General features: G+C 39.8%; 1 protein-coding gene across 2 annotated transcripts; it reads right to left on the reverse strand.

The window, feature by feature from the left end:
* Positions 1-1,039: 1,039 nt before the first annotated feature.
* On the reverse strand, positions 1,040-22,277 carry TTLL1 (TTL family tubulin polyglutamylase complex subunit L1). 2 transcript variants are annotated; one of them, XM_071733249.1, is made up of 10 exons: positions 22,131-22,276; positions 16,123-16,255; positions 14,127-14,335; positions 12,210-12,390; positions 10,952-11,086; positions 10,676-10,784; positions 7,299-7,442; positions 5,467-5,553; positions 4,158-4,321; positions 1,040-2,217 (listed from the first exon to the last, which is right to left on the reverse strand). In XM_071733249.1, exons 2-10 carry the CDS (start codon positions 16,233-16,235, stop codon positions 2,088-2,090), a joined length of 1,272 nt encoding a protein of 423 aa, XP_071589350.1. In that variant the 5' UTR covers positions 16,236-16,255; positions 22,131-22,276; the 3' UTR covers positions 1,040-2,087. The 2 variants fall into 2 exon arrangements, with proteins under 2 accessions (XP_071589350.1, XP_071589351.1); XM_071733250.1 differs by lacking the exon at positions 5,467-5,553 and having other exon boundaries at positions 22,131-22,277.
* Positions 22,278-24,869: the final 2,592 nt, after the last annotated feature.

The raw sequence follows: 24,869 nt of genomic DNA on the forward strand, positions 1-24,869 counted from the left end.
CTCCATTTTCCTTCTATCAGAATCTCCCTGCTGGTTGCCTGAAGAAACATAACCATACTACAGAATACTATTTACTACAGCCTCATAGTTCCTAAGGCTGTCACTACTTCCAGCTTTACCCTTAATATGCAGTTGGGTGTAAAGCCGGAAACATCTGCCCACTAAATATCACATAATTAAAACAACACTTAATATCTGACCACACATCTACTTAATAGCAGCTTACCTGTCAAGGTTCAAGTAGACAAAAGCAAGACTCACACACTTAAGAACTAAAAAAAAAAAGACCCAAGCCAAGCAAACACAAAACCCCAACCCTCAAAATTATGAGACCTGAAATTTAGATGAGCTTTCCTATCCTGCAATATTCACCTTTTCTTAGCCTTCCTTCAAAAGCCAACTTGAATATGCAAAGATTCAAGTGTGATGACCAGAGAATCAGTTGGGTTTTGGTCTTGATTTTAATGGAATATTCAAGATTGAGCAAGATGAGGATTACACTTGCAGTGACTCATTCAGTCTACGTTTTTCGTTCCTTATTGCAAGGATGAATCCCAGATCATGTGTAAGGATATTGGTCAGCCCAGCCCAAATCTCCCCTCCCTCCCCAGCCCAAACTGCTCTTGCCAGATTGCGTTCAGACTGAGAGTCATCAGCAACAACCCTCAAAAACTGCAGTTTGTGAGCAGCTGCCATCTTCTAAGAAGACCTTCAAAAGCAAGAAGAGGATTGACACTTTCTGTGACACACATAGTCTGTTTTACATGATGAAGAAACTCACTTCAGTGGCCTGCCACATAAAAGAGCAAAGCACATAGCCTGCTGTGGGAGGCAGAGATTGAGTATCACTGCAGTAGTGGCATCCAGATAAGAGTGCATTATGGTTATGTGGACATTTGCAACTCTCAGCCTCCTTCCTGTTTCTCTCCACAATACTCCACCATCAAAAAAGGGAGGAGGCAGAACAAATAAAGATAATCAGAACTGCACATTGGCATCTATATATAACTACTAAATAACTGATGGAAACAAAAGCCAATCACAGACTCAACTGGTTTATTTATATGCTATGACGTTAGAAAGCTGAAGTACCTATTTTTAACTTCTGCTCTATACATTTTGGTAGCTAATCATTACAACTTTTATCAGAGCTACCAGAATTAGCTTACTACATGCCAACAATATTTTTGTTACAGTACACACAAAATATACAAAAATATACAGATATTGTACCTATATACATGGATAAATCCACAAAGAGATTCTGGTGCAAATAAGGATTTATCATCAGCTTCAAGAAACAAGATTTATTACAGTATGTAATTGTTCTGCCTGTTTTTCACAGACATGCATTATCTTGAGATAAAAATTAACTGCTAGAGAAATAATTCATCAATATACCATCTGAAACACTCCATCAGTCCACGGAACTTTCTACCTTTAAAGAAACAGCATCTCAAAACACTTGAAGGAAATTTAAAAACTCCTTGACATCTAAGGAGATGCTTTTCAACTTCTGAATACTGTCTATAAATAATTAGCTGCATTAACTGATAATAGCTTCAGCTCCATGTATTGCTATTTTTTCTGGTTACTCTTCTTTTATCAGCAAGAATCTGAACCATCATAGTGACCACCATTAACACCACAACCACCCCTGTTACAGAATCTATACCTTGTTCATCACAGGGAGTTGGGAACAGGCGACTATAGGAAATAAATTATATCCAGAATGGAAAGGGGTTTCTTTCAGAATGCATATTTTTAGTTGTCCTCTTTATAAAAGTTCTTAATCATTACTGAGAGTATATTAGTTTATACAAAGTACATATATATATATATACACATACACACACATATATATATAAAAAAATTGTATATATATACATACTATATATATTACTGTAATAATCATGAACTCAGTGCATGTAGTTCCTGGGTTTACTGTTTCAAATCTTTTTCAAAGGCTGTATCATCCTCTTGTAATATTTCCCATATGCAAAGCAGCAAAATAAAGGAATCTGTTCAAAACCTGCATTTTAGTTGATGATGTCTTCCTACCAAGAGTGCAGCTGTTTTTCCTGTTATCACTTCCAGGTGGTTAGAACAGGCTTTCCTGTATCTCTTGCACGATTTCCTTTTACTCCAGTGGATTGCCCAGAACGACTTCGCAAGTCACGATCAGGCCCATCACTTTGCGCCATCTCTTCATCATATCTGAAAATAAAATAACCTGTTCAGTGCCTTGGCCTGCTATTCACTACACAAGCCAGAGTGGGTTCTCTGTATTCTGTTTTGCTTAATGATTAATATTGAAGTTTAATACAAGCTGTTCTACACATAGGTTTATACATGCATAGCTTGATACGCAGCTATTATTCAAGGAAATACACTACCACGTGATATTAAAATACAGATCAACTGAAATATCTTCAGCTACCTTTTGAAACAAACAACTAATCTGTCAGTTTTCAATCAACTGAGTCTGTGAAATTTCATGCTCGTGAAATTTCACGTTCCATATTTCTCCTCATTACATAAGCAAGAAAATCAGAAAGCTGACAGTTTTAACAAAGTCTTAAAAAAATATTGCTTCAAAGAGACGATTGATAACTGCTGTGTTAAAAAACTCCACTGCTGCATCAAAGAGTGAGGAGGAAAAGAATGAGGTGAACAAACAGTGTGCTTGAATTAAATGCATTAGATGACATGTATTTTTTAACACTGACCATGTAACCAAGTAGTTCTTTAACTGTCTAAGCCCATTATAGCCTCAGATAACCTCAGTATATCTCATATACTCACCTCTCAGCTGCTATGCACATGATTAGGGGACAATAGCATCTCACTTATGAGGAAAGACTGAGGGATTTGCATCTTTTAATCTGGAGAACAGGAGACTGAGAGGGGATCTTATCAATGCTTTCAAATACTTAAAGGGTGGGTGTCAAGAGGATGGTGCCCGTCTTTTTTCAGTGGGGCCCAGTGAAAGGACAAAAGGCAATGAGCACAAAATTGAACTTGAACATCAGACATTCCATCTAAACATAAGAAGGAACTCCTTCACACTTTGAGGGTGGCAGAGCACTGGAAAAGGCTGAGTGGAGAGGTGGGGGAGTCTGCCTTTAGAGACACTCAAAACCCACCTGGATGCCATCCTGTGCAACCTGCTGTAAGTGAACCTGCTCTGGCAGAGGGGTCAGACTAGATGATCTCCAGAGGTCCCTTCCAACCCCTAACATTCTGTGATTCCAAGCAGAAAATAGGCTACATATGCATAAGTGTAATTATCACAAGACAACACTACAGTATTTTGTGTAACAGCCATAATATACAGTTACACTATTGTATGGGGATTCACAGCTACCATGTATATAACATTCATTAAAACTTCATGTGTAATTCATCCAACATGTACATATTTAACTGTCTTAACTACTATATAGAAAGGATTTAAGATCAGTATGAACTAGTGAATTAACAGCGTACATTTGCACACCCCTGACATACAGAACAATCGTACCACTAGTGCTAGAGAAACTACCTGAACATTTTCTCAAAAAATACAAGAAACTGTATCATAAATAAAGCAGTATTCCTCTGCATAAGACCAATCAATCCTAGATGAATTTTTCAGACACTCCAATTTAAAGATCTCTGCCTCCTTCATTTCTCTCTTTGCAGTACAGATTGGGGAACTTAAACATCTGACAGCTCATTATTATTACATCCATGAATTACAAGAGTCAAGTGGCATAATTTCTCTGAACTAAAGAGAAAAATCCTATAAAACAGCCATTATATCTATTTAACTACTAACTATATATTACACTCAATACAACTGAAGTTCTATACATGTAGAAGACACTCTCTTTGCCTCTGTCCTTCAGATCTAAGCTGGTGGAAGCTCAGAAGGTGCAGGCAAAGGCTTATCAGACAATTAACATTCCTCCTGGAGAGGAAGCAAGGCAGCTCCTCTTTAATGCACTCCCATCTCCAAGACTGTTATTGCAGCTACAAAAAAATGAAGTGGTACCTTTTGCCTATTTTTCACATTAAAATGAAGTTCACCTTATCTCTGTGGTCTAGAGTGCCCATTAAGAAAGCGAGGTGCCTGAAAAACATTTGCCTTTATATAGAAAATTGGTAAAACTTACAAGACTTCATAATTTCCTAGAACCTCTTTTGGTGGAGACTTATTCCATTTACAGTCTGGAATTTCCCCATTAGGCACAGCAATATTGAGTGTGTCATTAATAAGATTATACTTCAAGATTCGATCATTAGCAGTACTGGAAGTAAGAGAAGGGGAAGCATTAACCTACAGAGACAAAAAAGAAAAAAAAAAAGTCAGCATCAATTTTTTGAGTGGTATATAGTTCCTCAAATAGCATGGGGGATGACTTATGGGTTTTACTTGGGAAACTACGACTCAGTGTCTAAAAGCACATTTTTCAGTTCCTCAGACACAGGAAGGAATCCCTCACTGGACATTTTTCTTTTTACTTAAGAGCAAAAGCACCACACCACTATGGTTGTGCAGTGCTGGCCTGAAGACTTTTGTTGAGACTACATTCACCAAGGTTAATCAGACAAGACCTGGATTTCTAATGTTGTAAGCTTGCAGGGAAACAAAAGCCACAAATTCCAGTGCTTACAATTCACCTGGTTCACTCCAACAGGTGATATATATATATGAATCTGTAGATTTCTTCTAGCTAAACAGCTTTTACGTATGTTCTTAATCTGAATTCTCTCCAGTTAAATTGTGAGTTGGAGAAACACATACATGGTCTCTATTCAAAGCAGTACACTGCATGTTGTTCTAATTAAAACTGGGCTTCATTTTATGGAGAAGTGTTATCAGAACAATTAACAGATTTTTAAAATTATTTCATAAAGTCCATTTACCTTTGATCTTTGACTTTTGATTAGATGGAGAAAGAAAGAAGGCTGGATAAAATTTATGTTGAACACACAGATACAAAATTAATACACTGAAGAAAAAATTTGTGTAAAAAAGAAAAATCTTCCAAATATCCAAATTATCCTTGGTATTCCCCTTTGTTTCCCCTATCAATCTGCAACAGTAAGGCCTTGACAGAATTAAAAACTTCAGTTTGATGTTACATTCCTTCAAACCAATGCCAATTTTCCAGCTACTGATACAGTAGCTGGTTGGGCTGCTAACACTCAGACTGCCCCTGAAGTCCAATTGTATGGATGCATGGATTTAAAAGACAAAACAGGAAGCCACAAAGAAACACCAAATAGGGAAAAAAAAAGCACATGCTGGCTTGGCCACCACATGGCCTATTCTACTCTCCATCATTTCTCTTAATCCACTTACCTGAGGAAGAAAATCTATTAATTCAGAAGAGGAAAGACTATATTGAAATCCACTTTGTTTTATTCTGTGAAATGAAAAGGAAGGTGGGTTTTTTTCTGTATTTTATGTAAATTTACCTCAATTAGCCATGGTTTAAGTTTGTCATCAATGATAATGTCATATCCATAACACTCAAAGCAGTGTTTATCATTATTCATTACAGGCTAAAAAAGAAGGAAAAAACCCAACACAAGATTATTCATTAAGATCAACAATTCAGCAAGTCACCTGATTACACACTTTGCTAGAAATCACATGCAATTACGTCACTGATCTTCTACAAGAGTTTTCAGTGTTGCAACATAAGCTTGCTAACTAGTAAGTTTAATATTGCCCCTGTAACTATGTATTTCAATATTAATGACTGAATTAATGCCAAGTACTAAGTTAAATAAATTTTCCATTATATTTCCAGTCCGAAAATAAGTGTTTTCATGTTCTGCAAAAGTAATAACTACAGTTAAAGCCTGCATGCCTCAAAAGAAATCAGGAAGTTTTAAAATTTACATAACAGAGCTTCACATAATAATGAATTCTTAAACTTCAAAAAAATGAGACATTAAAATACATTTCTTTTACTATGCTGCTGCAGCTATGCAAAAACATGAGGTCAAGCAATTGCCAGGTACACTTTAAAATTATAATTATCTGAAGTCAACTCTAATACCAAAAGCCTAGAGAGACCAAGGACCAAGTTATGCTTAGATGCATATCCTCTATAGACGCTGTACATTTTCAGCATCTGCTAAACATTTGCAGTATGCGCAGCAAGACTTTTCTTCTATGCAAATCTTCTCAGATGTTTTAAAAAAACCTTCATAAAAGGTTAGTGAAGTGTCTTACCCTAGACTAATAATGAAAATTTTTAAGTTCTTGCGGGAGTGAAAGAGGGAGGAAGAAGTATCTCTCATTACATTTGCCATTTTCAGAAAAAGAGAAGACTGAAACATTCCATGCTCCGTGATTCTCAATACTCTTTGTCTTTTAAGGTTCTGCTAACATTTGGATGAAATCCCTTGTCTGCTCATATCTGGTATCAAATATGATCGCACAGCAGAGGCTGAGTTGAGCCATGCTTTCCCAACTCTTACTAATGGTAGCTTCATGACCTTGTCTCTCTCATGCCAATTCTGGTGTTCATCTGCTCCTTCAGTGAGGTGATTCAGCTCATTACACTGGCACAACACTAACTCATCAATAAAGCAAGATAGTAATTGTCAGTTGGGTGAATGAGCTGATTCAGCTCACCCTGGTGCCAGGACCAGCCCAAAAAAGATGACAGAACCATGCACCTGGGAACAAGACAGCCCTTGGCACCAGTGAGTTCTTCAGTTACCCCAGCTGACCCACAGAGTGATACCTGCTCTCTAATGTCATTGTGGGATATTACCCAGACACCAGAAAGTCGTTTAAGAAGAGAATTGGTTGCTACTTTTCAATTTTATTTTTCTTTTTATAAGAGTTCATTATAACTATGTGACTTGTGCATAAAAGAGGTGAAAGTAAGTTATGTAACTCTGCCCTAAGTTTTCTTTGATAAATTGTCCTCCCGAGCTATTTATATTTTGACACATTTGTTATTGCTGAGATGACATCACACACTTTGGCAGAGCTTAACTATTCACAAGGACAGTATCAAGTCATACGAAACAGTTCACAGAGCACTCAAGAAAAGAGATTCCTTCACTTCTTCCATATGCACAGACAGCTCACCTATCCACTCAGGATTCAAGTTCACTCCACGCAGAGGTATCAAGAGATAAGCGAATTGCAGAAATCAGCATCAACACCATCACTCAAATAGCAGGAAACAGATTTAAGGGGGTTTGATGGCAAACTCATTTTCATGGTCATGAGAAGCCTGCAGCCATAGAACTATTGCTGGCAGCATTCCAGGAACAGTACTCACCGCAACAGCCTTCAGTGATTGCACAATTATCCAGTGAATTTCATCAAATAATTTGTTCGTGACTTCTTTTCCACGGGTGCTCTCCAGATAGAGGCGTAAGTTACTCACTGTCCACTTGCCTCCATGGATATGATTGTAATCATCCTGAAGAGTTAAAAAAATAATTCAGTCCAAGATTTTGAAGTTCTACAGCAGTTTTGTTACATTCATGTGAAAACCCCACCTATACTTACACACAAGTATTGCTCTAAAAACAAACTCATCAAGTCGCTTTTACTCTAGTTTACAGCTTTATGAAGACTTCAGCTTTACTTTGAACTGTACTTTATATAAACAACTGGTTTTATTATAGCTGCATAAGCTGCTGTCACAAATTGCAAATCAAGTAATAAAACTTTCTTAGAGGAAAAAGAACAACCTGTACTTTGACAGTTTCATAGCAAAACATAATTTATGATTCGGAAATACAAATTTAAGGAAAAGGAAAAAATTGATTTTCTTCCTCCTCTGGGGATAAGGGAGAAATAATTAAGTGAGCAACAGCTAAATTTCACTGAAGTTAGCTGTTTTAGAATGCAGCACTCCCAAGTGCTTATCTGTGTTTATTCATTTAAAATACAACTTGTCTGTTTCTCAAAAGGCAAACACACTATCTTCTTAATGCTGCTACTGACAGCAGTTACATTCAAGAGACAGTGAAATAACACCTAAGTCAAAGGTTAACTTTTCAAGTAGTTTAGTATTTTGAAATAGAAAATATACTAAGTGCTGCTGAATCAGAACAGACAAAAAAACAGGAGGTAGCCTTAACATTTGTCTTTGCAGAAGCTATCAAGGCTCTGCAGTATATTCTCTTTAAACAGAAAGACAAGAGCAAACAGAGTATTCCTATTGATGGAAAGACATACATCCTGAATAACTCTCAGGAAAAATGCCTTGTCTGTTTATTAAGGTTCTCCTCAGAGAACTTCTAAGAATGAATGATTGTATGCTTGCTAGATTATAAAATACAGAACACAGAGAGCAGAAAAGTTATCAAAGTAATGGAATCTGTAGTCCTTTAAGACAAGGTCAGAGAAGCCTCCATCTATTTTTAGACTTTCTCTACAGCTCACCCCTTAGCAAATTTGCACAACTGGGCTGTACAAATAAAGATGTGAAACATGGTTCTCAGGACTTGCTGCATGGAAAAAATGTCTTGAGACCAAATTCCAGCAAGAGAACAGAGATCAAAGCTTCAATCTTCTTTGCTTTACAGAACATGTATTCAAATCAAAATAGATTGCAACTGGGTAGAGCTCTGCACAATCACAGATGACTAATTAAAAATACTAAAATAAAGTAGAATATTGCAAGCTAAAATGAAGATCACTAACTGAAAATAATTAAGTAGAACAATTACTGTTGTTTTGTTTGTATTACACACACAGTGCATAATGACTTATACCTGTATTTTCCAGCACAAGCATTAAGATGGGTATGCTGACTTACCTTCCTTCCTTCATTTTACTCTTTTCCTCTCCCTGATACTGACTTGCCCACTTCTCAAATTAGGGATGTTTTCACATGAGTTTGTAGGGCACAAACACACTACACTGGACCTCTGGGGCTCACATAGGGCTTAGACACCGACAGCTACAACTTAAGTTTTCCCAGACCTCATAATAATCTTGATAAATTACTTGACAGTTCAAATTAGGTTCTTCTTCTGGAACTGATTAGCCTACATGTTTCCAAAGTTACAGACACACTTAATACAGGACAGATAGGATGGATAGAGTGGCTCTACATTAAACTTCTCTCGATTCTTTCTGCAAAACTCAAGAGATATTGGCAGTTCAGAATTTGTAAGAAGTTTTTCAAATACTCTAGTCATGACTCCACTCTTTAAAGCTGCTACTTCTATGCCTATTTCTGTTGTCCTTTCTTCTCTCAAAGTGACTTTACCACTACTTCTGCTTTAACTTGGGAGAAATCTTGAAGGCCATTCATTAACTGGTAGAGAAGACAGGTGCATAGGGCAGGGTGCACAGTAATGGGAGAGGCAATATATAACATGCCTCACCCCTTCACTGCTACTACTGGCAACAGCACCATGATTTATGCTCTACATTCTATGGGATCTACTTTCACCACGACTAATTCCCAGTGTGCCCTATCAAACCACAAAGTGTTTGAAGCACTTCATAAATCAACACCTGAGCAAGAAAATGTTTGTAGTACAGAAAAATGGCACATTTTGATACTTACCCTGGTTTATAACTACCACCATAACTGACATATATAATTTGCACTGTTCTTACAGGAATATCTGGACAGAGTCCTGCTATGCTTCACATCTTATAGAGCAATAGTGGACAAGGCACATCTATCAAGGTTGCAATTTAATATACATTATATATCTTATGTGTAGGTGTACACAGATACACATATGATTATATATGCATGAGTGTATGCATGTTTACACAAGCATTTATTTTCCATATTCTTAAAATAAAACCTATGAAATTAGGAAGTGCGACAATGGAGTTTTAATTGCTGTAACAGAAGCATGGTTTATCCATCACAGACATCCGCTAAAAACACAAAAAGGGACAATCATCATCATCAAGTGGATTCCCTGAAGAAACAAGGCTTGGGCAGTGACAGTGTATGCCTGCCCATCTGTTCATGTCACCCCTGACCCACTAGCCTTTCCTCCCACTTAGGAGTTTCAGGGAAGTGGTGTCAAAACTATCAGGCTTCCACATGTTTTAGGAATGTCAGTGGCAAATTAAAAAACAAACTTCAACTTTGCCCATTCAAGAAGAAGCCACCAGCTGGCCAGGCAGCAAATACTTATTCCCAAGCTTGCAACTGCACATTCCCTTTCTTACCCAGAGAAGAAAGGTAGAGCCAGGGGGTGAAACATAGGAAGAAGCTGGAAAATACTGTGATGACTAAGTGCTAGAAATAGGAAAGCTGAATTAACTGTATGGGAGAGAGAGGGAAGGAGAGATCAGGAAGGCAATATTAAAGTGCTATTATAAATATAAATCCACAGGAACCAGGCTTCATTAATCCCAGTGCTGGAAGAATCAATTGCTGAGTACATTAGCATTTAAATGACAGGAGACTTGAAAAAAAAACCTTGCTTTCAACTACTGCAAGTCAATACTGAAGATACCACAGTCCATTACAGAGCTGCAACTCATTATCTTGCATACTTTTGATCTGCAGTCTTCTGAAATTTACTTATTTGTAAGTTAAATTTGAAGTATTTTAATTGCAAGATGATGAAGAATATGACAAATAAAACCTTCTTATTCCAGTTGCTTGGACAATTTAAGAAATTCAGCCTTGCTACAAAAGAGCACGCAAGAACTCAGTCCACTTACCCCATGTTTCTGAATGGCAACATTTGTGAGATGCACAAACATGTTATCCAATTCACTTGTACTTGGAGTATATTTTACTGTGCAAAACCGGCAAAATCCGAGTTTATACCTTAAATGCAAAAAAGTCATTAAAAGGTATTAAACCACAGTAAGAAATAAGGAAAAGAGCACTCTAGGATACCATGTACATGCTAAACTTTTGTACAACGAGCACAACATTATTTTGATTGTATTAAACATTCCCTGAAAACAAAATACAAATACATCCAATCTTACATGTAACATCTCAGAGGGCGATAAGTAGATACTAAAACATACAGACGAAGATCAAACTTCTTTCCACCAATAAGTAATGGGTTGTTGATATAGAGAGAAATCACATAGGCTTCCTTGGAAGACTGAGATACAAATCTGAAAAACACAAATCATGTTTTAGAATGTGACAATTGCAATGATATAATCTGGTGAAATCTTATAAAATTATAATCTGATATAATCTGTCTCCTTTAGAAGCAGACTGTAGATTTTGGATGGACTAAATTCTTCAATCTTCTGCCAAGACAATGTATAAAGTTGTAGTGGTTAATAATACACACTTGGCAACAAGAATTATATACTCCAAAAAAAAGTTAAAAATACAAAACAGATGACCAGAATCAATTAACCTTTCAAACTCAGTTTTGAAGTTAACAGGATAGCTGACTGAGCCACTGGGAATGCAGCTCTACAAGCCAGCCTTTTCCATAGAGAGCACATGAGAGCTTGGCATGGTTCAGACAAGCAAAGAGCCTGTATTACATTACCTTCATTAGTCAAGGTCTTTTACACCCAGAATATTTGTGTTTATACCTGGTGCACAATTACAAACCATTGTGAAAAGCTAAGATAACTCTCAGATTGCGGCACTCTTTAAATTCCAAGTCAAACAATGAAAAAAAACCAAACCAAAACAAAGAGCCTCAAGATATATTCAGTAAATCACTTTATAACATGAAAAAGAATTAACACTGGTTGTGTGACCAAAATTTTTACAAGTCACAGAAAAAAAGATTGCTAACCTCTTTTATCCGTCTGGAAGATCATCGACGTGTGTGTTATTTTTTGCTCTGAACTGATGTATTCAAATAAATGCAATTTTCTGTTGTACTAATTTAAAAAGTGATTTAGTATACTAAATAAAATTATTCTCGAAATCGCTTAGGGAAAGATTTTTCTTTTGCTTCCTGTTATTTAATTCTACAAAGCAGAACAATTTATTTTTGTGAATTTTTTTCCCCAACAACATTGAAAGCATTTCCATAAAGAATAGTTAATTGAACAGTTCTTTGTACCTCCTCATACCAAAACAAATTGTATTAAAACTTGCTTGAAGGAGGAAGTCAGATAACAACTGAGATTAAATGCAAAACTAACTATATAATGACAAAGTGATCATAATGGAATACTTTTCCCATGCATCAGACAATTAGCATGTTGATGTCGTTCACCTGATTACAGAAAGCATAATAAAAAGGTTTGAGCTTTAAGAACTTACGAAGATGTTTTGCTATCTCGAGACCATTTTTTTATTTGGGAGAGTTTATTGATTAGAAATATTCCTTTCCCTTGAGCTTTGCCACAAGGTTTCATAATCCAAGTGCTGGAGGGATTTTTTCTGAATTCTTCAACGAAGAGATTATAATCAGCAGGAAGCATGAAAGTGACAGGAACAAAATCTGCATTAAGGAAAAAAAAAAAGAAATAAGCACAACTAAGGACACTGTATCTGAAAAGGCTATTATCGATGTATACAGACAAAAAAAAAGTTCGTCTTTTCAGTTATACACACGCTTGTTATCTCATTTAAATTCTAGGTTTTAGTTTTTACTAAATTTTTTTTAAACAATTGCAAAATATTCCATGCTGCTAATTTCTAATTAATGTATTTTAAACCATATAAATCAATTTTCTTCTTCTGTCTAAATGCTGTGAAATTAGAGCATTATATACCAATCCAACTTGGTCAAATTTTCTCAGTTTCCTATGTCAGCTTTTTACCATTCTACTAACCACCTCATCATCCTCTGTGCATGCAAAAATGTGAATTTTGACATTGCTTAACCTTTGGACGTGGTAATTTTTATTTCCATGCAACTCTCATAAGTCATTCTTACTTGCTCCCACAGTCAGTATTACTGATGTCACTGACATCTGAAGAGAAGCAATTCTCATTTTTGCTATCACATTATCTTCACTTCCATCCACACAGAACTGCTTCTTACACAGATGAACAATGCTTTCATTTCAGTTTCCCGAGATGCAAATCAACACAATATATCCTCATGTTTGTTTCACTCCAGTGCTTTCTGACCTCCAAAACAACTTTACTGTCCTCATTCATGATTTTTTGTTTGTTTGTTTTAAATTTTACTTCCTAGCAGCCATTATTTGTTCTCCAGCTTCCCCCAAAATTCTCCTCTGAAGAGTTTGCTCATTCAGTTCTGTCCAGAGCCTTTCTGCAAAAATTGATGTTAGTTTTTTCTCCAGTATAAGATTTTCAGATAATGTTGTTTTGTTTTCTATTAAAAAATTCCAACCTTGTCTCCTATGAAGTACCAGAGCCCTTTGGTTTCACCACCAATCTTCCTGCAAAGTACCTTAATCCCACAATTTTCCCTCTTTAAGATAATTTTAAAAAACAAAAAGCAAAAAAACCCAACCAACTAGCCACTCCCCGAAACTCCATCTGCAACCACAAAAATCCCCATTATAAATCTACTTCTGTACAATTAAACTTAAAAATAATTATTTTTCACTTAATCCAATGCTGCTTCAACTAATGCTGCACTGTTAAATTCTGTTTTCTTTAATGACCTCACTGCTTACAAAACTAAGTCTAACACAACCACCCTGCACACAAACTGGATTTGTGCTCCTCCTTGAATGCTGCTCAATATTACAGAGCACAAAGTGGAGGAACTGGACCTTGGTGTTGTGGTAATCTGAGACAGAAATGGTGAATTTTCTGTTCCTGCTTTATCTCCAAATTCAATTAAGATCCTGAATGAGAGGCATCTCTTCTATTCCTCTTAATTTTTAAAATATTAGCCACCATCCTTCAGAGCAAGGTTTGTAAAAAGCTTTGGAAATAGAGCATTCCATATGAAATATTCACTACTACTGTTTTATCACCTTCCCTGTCTTGTGTTTCCTTTTGCACTAATAGCAGGTTTGAGGGGAGGGAAATGGTGGGGAAAACAGAGAAAAGGCTGTTAGGTTTCCAGAATGCAGCAAGCAATTTTAGGGTAAAGTGCACTTCATTTAATTGACAAGGAGAGAGCATTTTGAGATCATATCTGCAATGTCCTAATACTTCAGAGGTACAGTGCTTTACACACAGACAAGTTTGCTCATATCCAGGTTATTGACTAGATAGTAAAAAAATAATATGCTCATCATAAGAACCACATACCCAAATAAATATATTTCCCATTTTCATCCTTTTCTGCAAGAGGACTTCCTTCTTTCTCAAGTTCTTTCCTGTATCGCTTTATATTCTTTACCATCAAATCTTTTCTGGTCAGTTCATAGTGGTTTGGGAAATGATTGACAATTTGGTCATCAGAGAGGCGGTAACCAGTCTCCACACTGAAAACATTTCTGATTGTTTGTACACTCATCCTGAAAGCAAAGACAGATACCAAATGATTCCCTCCCCAGAAAAACAATTCAGGAGGACAAAGTTGAAACTTTTTTGTTAGTTACTTAATTTTTTCTCTCTCATTTCTCTTTGTTGTGTAATATTTTTCTGCAGTGCTAATCCAACATATCCTGAACTCCTAATAGCAAAACCAATGAAATCCTGCTGAAGGTTTTATCACCCCTCTACTGCTGATGAAATTGCTGCAGGAAGTGAGGAAAGGAAGATGACAACTTCCTTTCCTGGCTTGTGGATAGTCAGGTGAACCCCAAACAGGGACTAAAAATGACTGATGTGCATATCAAATGCTACAGAAGCATCCCACTAAATCTTCTATTTTACTCTCTGGGGACTCCGCTTCCCTCATTTAAAAAAAAAAGCCACAAAAACAACCTCCTACTGACTACCTTGGATTGTAAAGGACTTCAAGTATGTGAAATGAAAACAATGAGTCCAAGATCTTGCTAAAAACACCCATAAACACCAGATCAGAGGGCTGCAGTGACAAAGTCATCAAATCAGTTATCATCTACTTAATTTTTCACAGAAGTGTAGGGACATAGACATGAAATATTTTCTGTATTAGGTGTCTCACATTGGGATATATAAGAATATTTTCTGAATGCCATCATTCTGCTATGTTACCATTTCACGAACAAAAAAAACCCAAACAAAAAAAACAAGCTGTTCCCCTACTTCCCCTCAACCATATTCCAAAAGAATGAGTAGCTTACTAGATTCCTACCCATTTAAGTTAAGTGGTTCACAAAGGGTACACCTGGCAGAAAAAGTGCCATTCTGTTGTATTTGAAAGGGACAATATAGATTGTTTGTTTTACTTAGAGAGTATTGTTTCTGCCAATTAATAGATTACTGCATTCTAGGACAGCATTTCATGGTCTTGTATGAGACAAATGCCAAATCAGAAACTATTTCATTATTATCTTGATTTAATTTCACATTTACTCTCAGTATTGAAGTTCTGAATAATTATGTCTGCATATAAATCATTATCATGAAGGAGAAACAAAGTACAGTTCTCAAGGCCTTTATTACAGGAGCCTGGACTCTGGTAACAGGACAAGCCTCTGTCACAATGATAAAAGATTATCATATATTTAAACCCTGTACTCCTGGGTTATTTTGCTATGTTGTGTTGTCAGAAAACTTTGGGAAAAGATACATTCAAAGATTCCCCTCAGGCCACAGATCCCCTTCAAAAGAAAAATTCTGCTTAGTGAATATTAAAAAAATCCAGTAAAATCAGGTATCACATTTCAAAACAAAAAACTGCCTTTCCCCTGGGCTTTTTACAATTGCTATCCTCCAGAAGTGAGCAGGATCTTTCTAGGTCACTGACTTTCCCCTCCCTGACAAAACCTTTGGCAAAGTGCAAAGATACACAAGATCAGTAGCATGGGAATGGATCCATGCAGATGGACTTTCTGCCCTAAAGAGACCTCAATGACTCTGGCAGGCCTGCACAGATACAGAGATCTACCAATGCAAATCTGAACAGAAACCCAGCAATAGCTTAATATAGTTTAATATAATTTTATAGTTTATAGTTTAAAATAGTTTAATATAGTTTAATAATCTAAGATATTAGAAGAAGGAAGAAAACAATGTTACACTCTTAGAAGAACTGTAATAAATCAATGATAATTTCTGCATCTTTCCTTTTTCAAGATGCATTTTTGTATTATTAATGTATTAAGATATTAAAATGTTTCATAAATTCAGAAGTTGGTATTTTTAAGATACTTACCAATAAAAATTCCAGTCTTCATTCTCTGCCACCTGAATCCAACCTCTTTTTTCAAAGTTGTTTATCAGAACAGATTTTTCTATGTCAGTTACCCACTTTACTTTTCCTGCCATTATTTGAGAGGAGAATCAACCTGTTAGTAAAGAAAAGTTTAAAGATGTGAAGTTGAAAACAGGGAAGAATACAAACAAGGAAAGTCAAAGCAGAAGTGTCATACAGAAAGCATTTTAACAAAAGTAAAATACAAGTAAACTCATCTTAAAATCAAAGAAAGTAGCAGTTCTGACTGAAATCTTGCATTTGTCAACTGGACAAGTGCAAACCAAGATGCTAGGCAGGACCTTTCTACCAGACAATCTACCTTTGTGAATGGGCACACAACTCATGTCTGCCCTTAAATATATGCATGACAGAAATCACTATCATACACTTGCTGGATAATGTTCACAGAACCAAGCGTAGAGCACAGAAATTTCATTATTTAGAACATCTTTAATGCATATACTTTTTTGATTCATTTTGAGGTAGGAGAGTTTAGTCACTTCGTGACTTAGTGACTGCAGAAGAAAATTTTTCCAAGAAAAATCCCTTACATGCTCCATCAAGAAATATGATTTGCTATACCACAAGAAAAGAACCAAAGCAATATTACCAACTTAGTGCCATCTTTTCGGTATTTCATGTACCCACGACTTTGCCTTCTGCTCCACTTGGGGCCATAGAGGTAAGCTGGTAACATTAAACCTTTGACATCAGGATTTCCTCCTTCAAACCTAAGGTTGTTAGAATGGTGCCTCTAAGCTGCATTTCAGCTCATGACGCCTAGGTGTCACTTTCTACATTAGATCTCTCACTTGTCCAGATCACCCTTTTCTGTAAGGATCACAGGATCATCCGGCAGTAAGGGACCGCAGGAGGTCTCTTGTGAAGTCCTCTCTGCTCAGGGAAGAGCTGCCTGTGAGGTCAGACCGAGTGGCTCAGAGGTTTATACAGCCACAGTTTGAAAACCTCCATAGGTGGAGGCAGCACTGGGTATCCTGCCTCACTGCTTGACTGGCCTCCTGGGGAAAAATTTCATAGAATCATAGAATAGAATCGGCTGGGTTGGAAGGGACCTCTGAGATCATCAGGTCCAGCCCTTGATCCACTACCGCTGCAGTTACCAGACCATGGCACTGAGTGCCACATCCAGTCTCTTTTTAAATATCTCCAGGGATGGAGAATCCACTGCTTCCCTGGGCAGCCCATTCCAGTGTTGGATCACCCTCTCGGTAAAGAAATTCTTTCTAAAGTCCAACCTAAACCTCCCCCAGCATCACTTGAGACTGTGCCCTCTTGTCTTGCTGAGAGTTGCCTGGGAAAAGAGACCAACCCCCACCTGACTCCAACCTCCTTTCAGGGAGTTGGACAGAGTGATGAGGTCTCCCCTGAGCCTCCTCTTCTCCAGGCTGAACAGCCCCAGCTCCCTCAGCCTCTCCTCATAGGATCTATGCTCGAGTCCCTTCACCAGCCTAGTTGCCTCCTTTGGACCTGCTCCAGCACCTCAATCTCCTTCCTGAACTGAGGGGCCCAGAACTGGACACAGGACTCAAGGTGTGGCCTCACCAGCGCTGAGTACAGGGGCAGAATCCCTTCCCTGGACCTGCTGGCCACACTGTTCCTGATACAGGCCAGGATGCCATTGGCCTTCTTGGCCACCTGGGCACACTGCTGGCTCATGTTCAGCTTCCTGTCAATCCAAACTCCCAGATCCCTCTCTGTCTGGCTGCTCTCCAACCACCCTGTCCCCAGCCTGGAGCTCCCCATGGGGTTGTTGTGGCCAAAGTGCAGGACCTGGCTCTTGGCCGTGTTGAACCTCATCCCATTGGAATCAGCCCAACTCTCCAGTCTGTCCAGGTTCCTCTGCAGAGCCCTCCTGCCTTCCAGCTGATCCACACTCCCCCCCAGCTTGGTGTCATCTGCAAATTAATTTTTTTCCCCATGTATTTTCCCAGAGAGTCTGAACCTCTTTTGGCTTATGTCTGTTGTCTCACATCTTCCCACACATCACCACATTAAAGAGCATGGTCTGTCTTTTTGATAACCTCCTCATGGCTACCAGGAGGGCTGGTCTTGGGTGAACTCAGAGCCACCTCTTCTCCAGGCTGAAGAAACTCAGCTATTCCTCAGCAGACAACTCCTTTAACCCTCTGACCATGTTAGTAAGCCCTCTGTTCAACTCACTCCCGGTTTACTGATGAGGGGTCTTGAGCTGGGGGGCTCAAGTTTCTTTTGTCAATTCTATGACACAGTGTGTTACATCCTTGCCCTTTTTGTTTAAGACAGGCAAACAAATCAAGGTGGGAATGCACAACAAATGCACTGAAGAAGGAGGACCGGCCCAGCACACACAATTGCAACCCCTCTGAAGGGCAGGCTGAAGCTTTCTGCCAGCAGCAGGCACCCACCCATTTGCACTCTCCTTTACAAGGGCTGTTTGGTGCAATCCCCTTCATGCAGTGTCTCGTGCTGTGTCCTAATGTAATACCAGCGAAGACAGGGGCAAAGAAACATTAATCCAAGCATGTCCCTCCTGTATAGTCTAGAGCCAAAAGCCTACAATGGAGTTGATGTGGGCAGAACACTATACAACAAACACGTTTACTCCATCTCCAACTAAGTGGGGTGGCCCAGCCTCCCAAGATCTAGGCCTGTTTTTTATACAACTATTAAGCAAGCTAATGCATATTAATGAGCAAATTACAATAACTGATGAAGTCCAGGGTAAACAGCTCTCACGAACAGTTTCAGTGCTGCTGTTGAGTCTTCCTGCTGTTCATTCCACAAATAAGTTTTATAATTGCAGCCTAGTGAACTTTCACAGCTCTGCTCCACAGAAATCAACTGGAGAGAAGTGCTAGTTCCTAAGAAAATCTCACTGAGCCAAAATCAGAGTCTTTGGCACAGGCCTCTCTCAAGAACAAAAAACTCACCATGTGAAAGAGTGGGAGAGGGCAGAGTTACATGCACACATAAGTAAGACCATCTACTGCTCCCTCTACATATAATTTTCCATTAAAAAGTCAATTAAAGCTCCAAATCACCTTTACTAATGTCATACTGTAATTATTGCAGGTAAGTAATGAGTGTAATTAACAACATCTCTGCAATTAAGATATTGGGATGGAATTCAAGGGATATTCAGTTTCCAGGACTAGATATGGAGATGTATATTTGCCAGGAAACTTCCACTCCTATGGTTTCTCTCCCTTGGGGAGGCATAGCCCATTTATATAGTGCTCACACTTTCTCCTTCCTAGACAATTTAAACTGCCAAATTTCACAAGGCAGAAATGCTTTATTAGACTTTGATTTTAAAGAGTTTTAGATGAGTTAATTTTTATTCACTGTGGCAAAACAAGTTGAAAACAAACATCAAGCTTAAATAGACAGAAGAGTATATGAAGGCTCAGGGTCTGTCTTTTAGTGTGTGCTTATACAACACCAGATACTACCAAAACAAAAATAAACAAAGGGATTAATTTATTTGTGCAGAGGTATGTATGATTCACAATCAGTGACTCACTAGTACCACACACCACCTTGTTGTGGTTTTAAAACCACAGGGATTAGTCATCTTGGAATAGAATTGTCCCTTCAAAAGGAAATGCACTGAATGATACGATAGCATTAACTGAACATAACATAAAATTTTCAAAAGGCTGTAAAATGTGTCCTCCCACATCTCCAAGCTACCCTACCAGGTTTACCAACATACAGTGCCAACTCAATACCCATTTCTCTGATAGATTACTTCCTGATTTTGCATCCTGCTTCCCAACTGTGCCTCACTCCAGCATCCTCAGTACATGAACTATAGCTGACCTCAGGGATTCTTCCAGAAATGCTGTATCAAAGTTAGCTGCCTGTAAATCTGTCTTTATAGAAGCACATAGCTACTGCCTGGCCAAGACTAAGAGATTGAGTACACTGTCACATCACTCTCTACAACTCCCTGAAAGGAAGTTGTAGCCAGGTGGGGGTTGGTCTCTTTTCCCAGGCAACTCTCAGCAAGACAAGAGGGCACGGTCTCAAGTTGTGCCAGGGGAGGTTTAGGTTGGACATTAGAAAGAATTTCTTTACTGAGAGGGTGATCAGACATTGGAATGGGCTGCCCAGGGAAGCGGTGGATTCTCCATCCCTGGAGATATTTAAAAAGAGACTGGATGTGGCACTCAGTGCCATGGTCTGGTAACTGCAGCGGTAGTGGATCAAGGGTTGGACTTGATGATCTCTGAGGTCCCTTCCAACCCAGCCAATTCTATGATTCTATGATAATCAGAACTACTTTGCCTGCATTTCTAATGCTGTAATCTCATCTCTACCCTGGGATGCAACACCTGTCACTCCATCCTTTCTTTAGGATCTTTATGAAGACATCTCAACACATGCTACACATCCTATGCCAAGGAGCCCTGAAAGTTGGCACGTACTGATCCAGCAAGTGGATTTTTTGGTAGAATGTGGAACTGCTCCATGCCTTGTTATGCTGAGTCCCAGAAACTGCACTCTTCTGATTTCAGAAGCCAGACACAATTCAACAGAAGTTTCACCCCCTGGAAGGTAAATTAAAACTAAACCAAAGCTAAAGACTTTAGGTACATATAAAACAAAGAAAAATTACAAGAGTGTAATTTTTTTCCTGTTTTGGGGACTTTAGGCCTTGTAGATCCATCCTGTTAAGGCAGGACTGACAGGATAGCAATACAACAGCAGACTGAAAATTAGTCCTTGGTTTATGCAGAGAGTTTGACTATCTCAGATGATGTTTAAGTGGACCATAAATAAAATCTTCTGATTTTCTGTAATTTGATTACAGAAATCCACAAACAAGGAGTCATAAAAATAACCTATTACAGAATAATTCTGAAGTTGTGCCAAAAAGTTTATTATCAATAATGTAATTTTAACACAATATAATTTCTATAGGAATCCTCTAATCGGCAATTAGGTATTATAGACAGCCTGATGAGGATGTGTGAGATAACCACAAATCCAAACTTCTGGACAGCTGAGATCCTTAGCTTTGGTCAGCATCAAAGAAGAGCTGTTAACACAACTCCAACCTGAGTACAGTAGGATTAATGGCAGAGTAAGTCAAACCCTCTGCAGACCACCAAACTCAGGAGACAAAGAGTAAATACTACAGGCACAGCAGGCCTGAGACTCCCCAAAACACTGCCTTTACTGCCCAGACTATTCCCTGGGATGGCAAATAAATGTAAGGCAGCCTAGCAGTACCTTAATCAAGGTGAGTGTGTCTTTCCCTGGCACAAATTCACGAGGTGATGGCACCATCCAAACGCACCCCGGTCATCATTACCACCACCACAGAAGCTGCTGGTGCCGGTTGCAGACCATCCTTTCCTGATGCAAAAATAATCATGAGTCAGGGGTGCCGGTGCCTGCAGCACCTGGCCTAGCAAGCTCTACTCCCTTCTAACAGTTGAAAACGTAATTGTGGCTCATTATTAAGTTTTATTACTGGAAAATGCAGTTTGGCAGATGCAGCTGTGCCATCAGAGGAGCGCGGGAGGCCTGCCACAGCGGTTCCGAAGAACAGTCAGGGATAAAAGGGAGCAGGAGTCCGAAGCTGCCGGGAAGCAGGAGGTCACCGAAGGCTCCAGAACTCACGCGTGCCGGCCACGCGTACCCTTTGGCGAACGGCAGCGGAGGCCACGGGGCTCCGGCCTCCACCAACACCCTACCCGCGGCATGTCGCGACAGCCGCACGAAGAGGCCTATCCAAGCATCCTCCAAAACACCCTCCGAGAGCAGGCCGGCAAGGGATACCTGGGCAATTACCCCACCTCCACTCCATTTCCGAGGAAGGGCCGCGATCCCACAGGGATCTCCAGCTGTCCCGATAGCCCCAGGCGAGGGTGGAGGCAGGGAGGCCAAGGGAGGCAGGTACAGCCCGCACCGTCCGTCTTTGTGTGGGACGACCCAACCCGCGCCCCCGCGCTCACCTGCCGGCGGGAGGGGCGACCGAGGCTGCTTCCTTTTCATACCCATCCGTCCCCGCCGGCCGCTCCCATCGCCTCCCCCGACCCCGGGCGGCTCCGCAGCGCAGCCCCGGCCGGGCCCTCCCCCCGCCTTTTCCGGCGCCGCTCCCTAGCAACCGCCACGCGCCGGGGGCGGGACTTCCGGATCAGCGGAGGAGATGCGGGTCAGGGGAGGGGAGAGCCCTGTTGCCATGGAAACGCCGAGCGGCCCCGCCTCCACCCGTGAGCGCGAGGTGCCGTGCGGGCCGGAGTAGGCGGCGGCCATCTTGTCCCCGAAGCGGGCCGGGGGTCCGAGCGCTGCGCTTCCCGGCTGAGGTCCGGCAGGCACGTCAGCCCCGGCTGTTGGCGAACACGTTGCGAGGGAGGAAGGGTGCGGAGGGTTCCTGGCGACACCGGGTGCGGGCCCCGAAGTGAGGGGCGCATTCCTTGTGGGAGTTTGTGCCGTGCCCCGGCCTCTCCCGCTTCTTTTCCGTTCGCGTCCGCATGACGCGAGCCTGGCAGGAGGGCAGTGAAACCTGCTGAGCTGTCCCGCCATTATTCACCGTGTCTGGGACCATCTTGAGCTTTAAGCCTCTCGAGGTCTCGGTCAGCCCCATTCATTCTCAAAAAACAGGTCCCTGACAAACATCTGATGGAAGTTTACAGAAGTCATGACAAAACCTGGCCTGGATGTTACCACCCTACCTAAAAAAAGAAAGGTCACCCAAATGCCAAAGCTCAAGTTCCTGTACGTTGGGTACATCAGGTGCCGAGAGGTTCCTCAGTTTTAGGAGTATCTTTTTTTGTATTGACACTGTTCTGAGGAAGTGTGCAATTTTTTCCCCGAATCATCCACGACTCGAATTCACAGTCAAAAAATTAGAAGTAATACCACAGAAGTTATGGCATTAGTGCCTGTGTAGAAAAGCCTGATTAACACACATAAAATGCCTTCTAAAATGAGAGACTATGTTAGACACCTGACATACATCAAGGTTACTGACATTTTGAGTTGGGCTCAATACAAAGCAGGTATTACATAATTAACTCCAGAGTTTTTAAGAGTCTCTGAGGAAAAAAATTAAAGTCAAATAAATTATTCATTCTGTAAGCCAAATTACTAAAAAATAGAACCCTCAAGGCAGTAGCTGAAATAAGCAGCGTTGGCTTACAGTAAGTAACTGATACAAATCTATATTCCCTAAGAGCCTTAATTCCCCAAATAATCTGTATATTGAAAATATGCTTTATTATTTACCAGATCACCCTATAGTAATAGGCTCAGCTTCAAGGATGCAACTGCAAATAAACTGTTAAATTTAATAATATAACTGGAGTATTTAATATTCCCTAGTTAAACTAGGAAAGCACCCACAAAACATAGTGTATCTTGCTTTGGGCACCAGCAGTGGAAACTTCTGACAGCACAAAACCCCTGGGAACAGAAAAGAGCATGGAGCAGCCTTCACAGCCATCTTCCAGCCAAGAAGGTAGGTCTGCTGTGACAGCTGGCAACAAGGAAAGCAAACCTGAATCTCACTATCAATCCTTCTTTGTCCCTTCACCCATCATACCTCAGGGGAAAGCTGAAAAAGCACACTTTTAAAATGTATTAAATATTAAGGACAGAAACAGTTTGGGGTTTTTTATGTGAGTCTTGTTAGTCCTTAATTGAAATAGTAGTTCCATGGTATAAAAAGCTGTTGTTGTTTTGCTGTCACTCTGGAAATTGCATTGACATCACAGCTGATAATAGATGCTCTAGTTTTTAATATTGATGTGTCTCCACTTTGTAACAGTGTTGCTGCAGCAAGAGAAATTGGGGAGAAATTGAGAGCAGATCTGTAATGCTATTACTGTATGGGGAAATGCTATCTTTGTGACAAAAATCACTCCTATGGTGACATTTACTTTTTTTATTTTAAGCTGAATTAAGCAAGGTTACCTATAAATGTAAAATCCAGCCTCGTTTCAGGAGGGGAGCTTTTACTGATTTGAAGCAAAGTGAATAGGAAAACCGAAATATCATGAACAGAACATAGACTTGGCAAGAAGTGATGTTACTGAGGTTAATTTCCCTCTTATTATATTGTACTTTCGAGGCAATTTGCATCTATCCTATTGCATCCGTAAAGGGTAAACACCATCCTCACAACACTGACCTTGTGGCTTACTGGCAGATAAGCACTGCCACCTTCATTTTACAGATGAGTAATCCTCATGCACAGAGCTCGGAGGGTGAGAGGAAAACAACCTTGTTACAAGGAGGATTATCACGTGTGGCACGAAAAGAAGTGGTGCGCCTAGCTGTATAGATACATAAACACTCACATAAACACACAAGAACTTCTCTGCACTTAAAAATGTAGCCGGGAAAGTCTGAGGACATCCCAGCTCCAGGCGGAGCGCGGTATCTATGCCACTTGTTCTGCTTCTCCTGGTGTTTACCTTCCCTCACACAGAGATGAAATCATACTATAAACAGAGGGCAAAGTCCACCCTCAGGCATGACCCGATAAAGTCCCCTGTTTGACATGACAATAAAGCGTGGATCAACAGGGGGTTTTCGTTCTTTGAAGCTCCTCTGCAGTGAGCTGTGCTCTCCAGTGATGGGTGATGCTGACTGAATCTCTCACCCCGCTGTTACCAACAGCACAAAAGAAAAACACTGGAAGTCCCGTGACCTCCCTAAACCTTTTGGGCAAGAGGCCAGTAGGGTTTCAG

Source organism: Heliangelus exortis, chromosome 1, assembly GCF_036169615.1.
Source record: "Heliangelus exortis chromosome 1, bHelExo1.hap1, whole genome shotgun sequence".
Classification (NCBI taxonomy): Eukaryota; Metazoa; Chordata; class Aves; order Apodiformes; family Trochilidae; genus Heliangelus; species Heliangelus exortis.

Coding starts and splice junctions, on each gene's coding strand:
- TTLL1 (XM_071733249.1), bottom strand. CDS start 16,235: ATGGCAGGAAAAGTAAAGTGGGTAACTGACATAGAAAAATCTGTTCTG. Junction 10,785..10,951: donor CGCCCTCTGAGATGTTACAT/GTAAGATTGGAT, acceptor TTTGCATTTAAG/GTATAAACTCGGATTTTGCC. Junction 5,554..7,298: donor AATCACTGAAGGCTGTTGCG/GTGAGTACTGTT, acceptor CTTCTTTTTTAG/CCTGTAATGAATAATGATAA.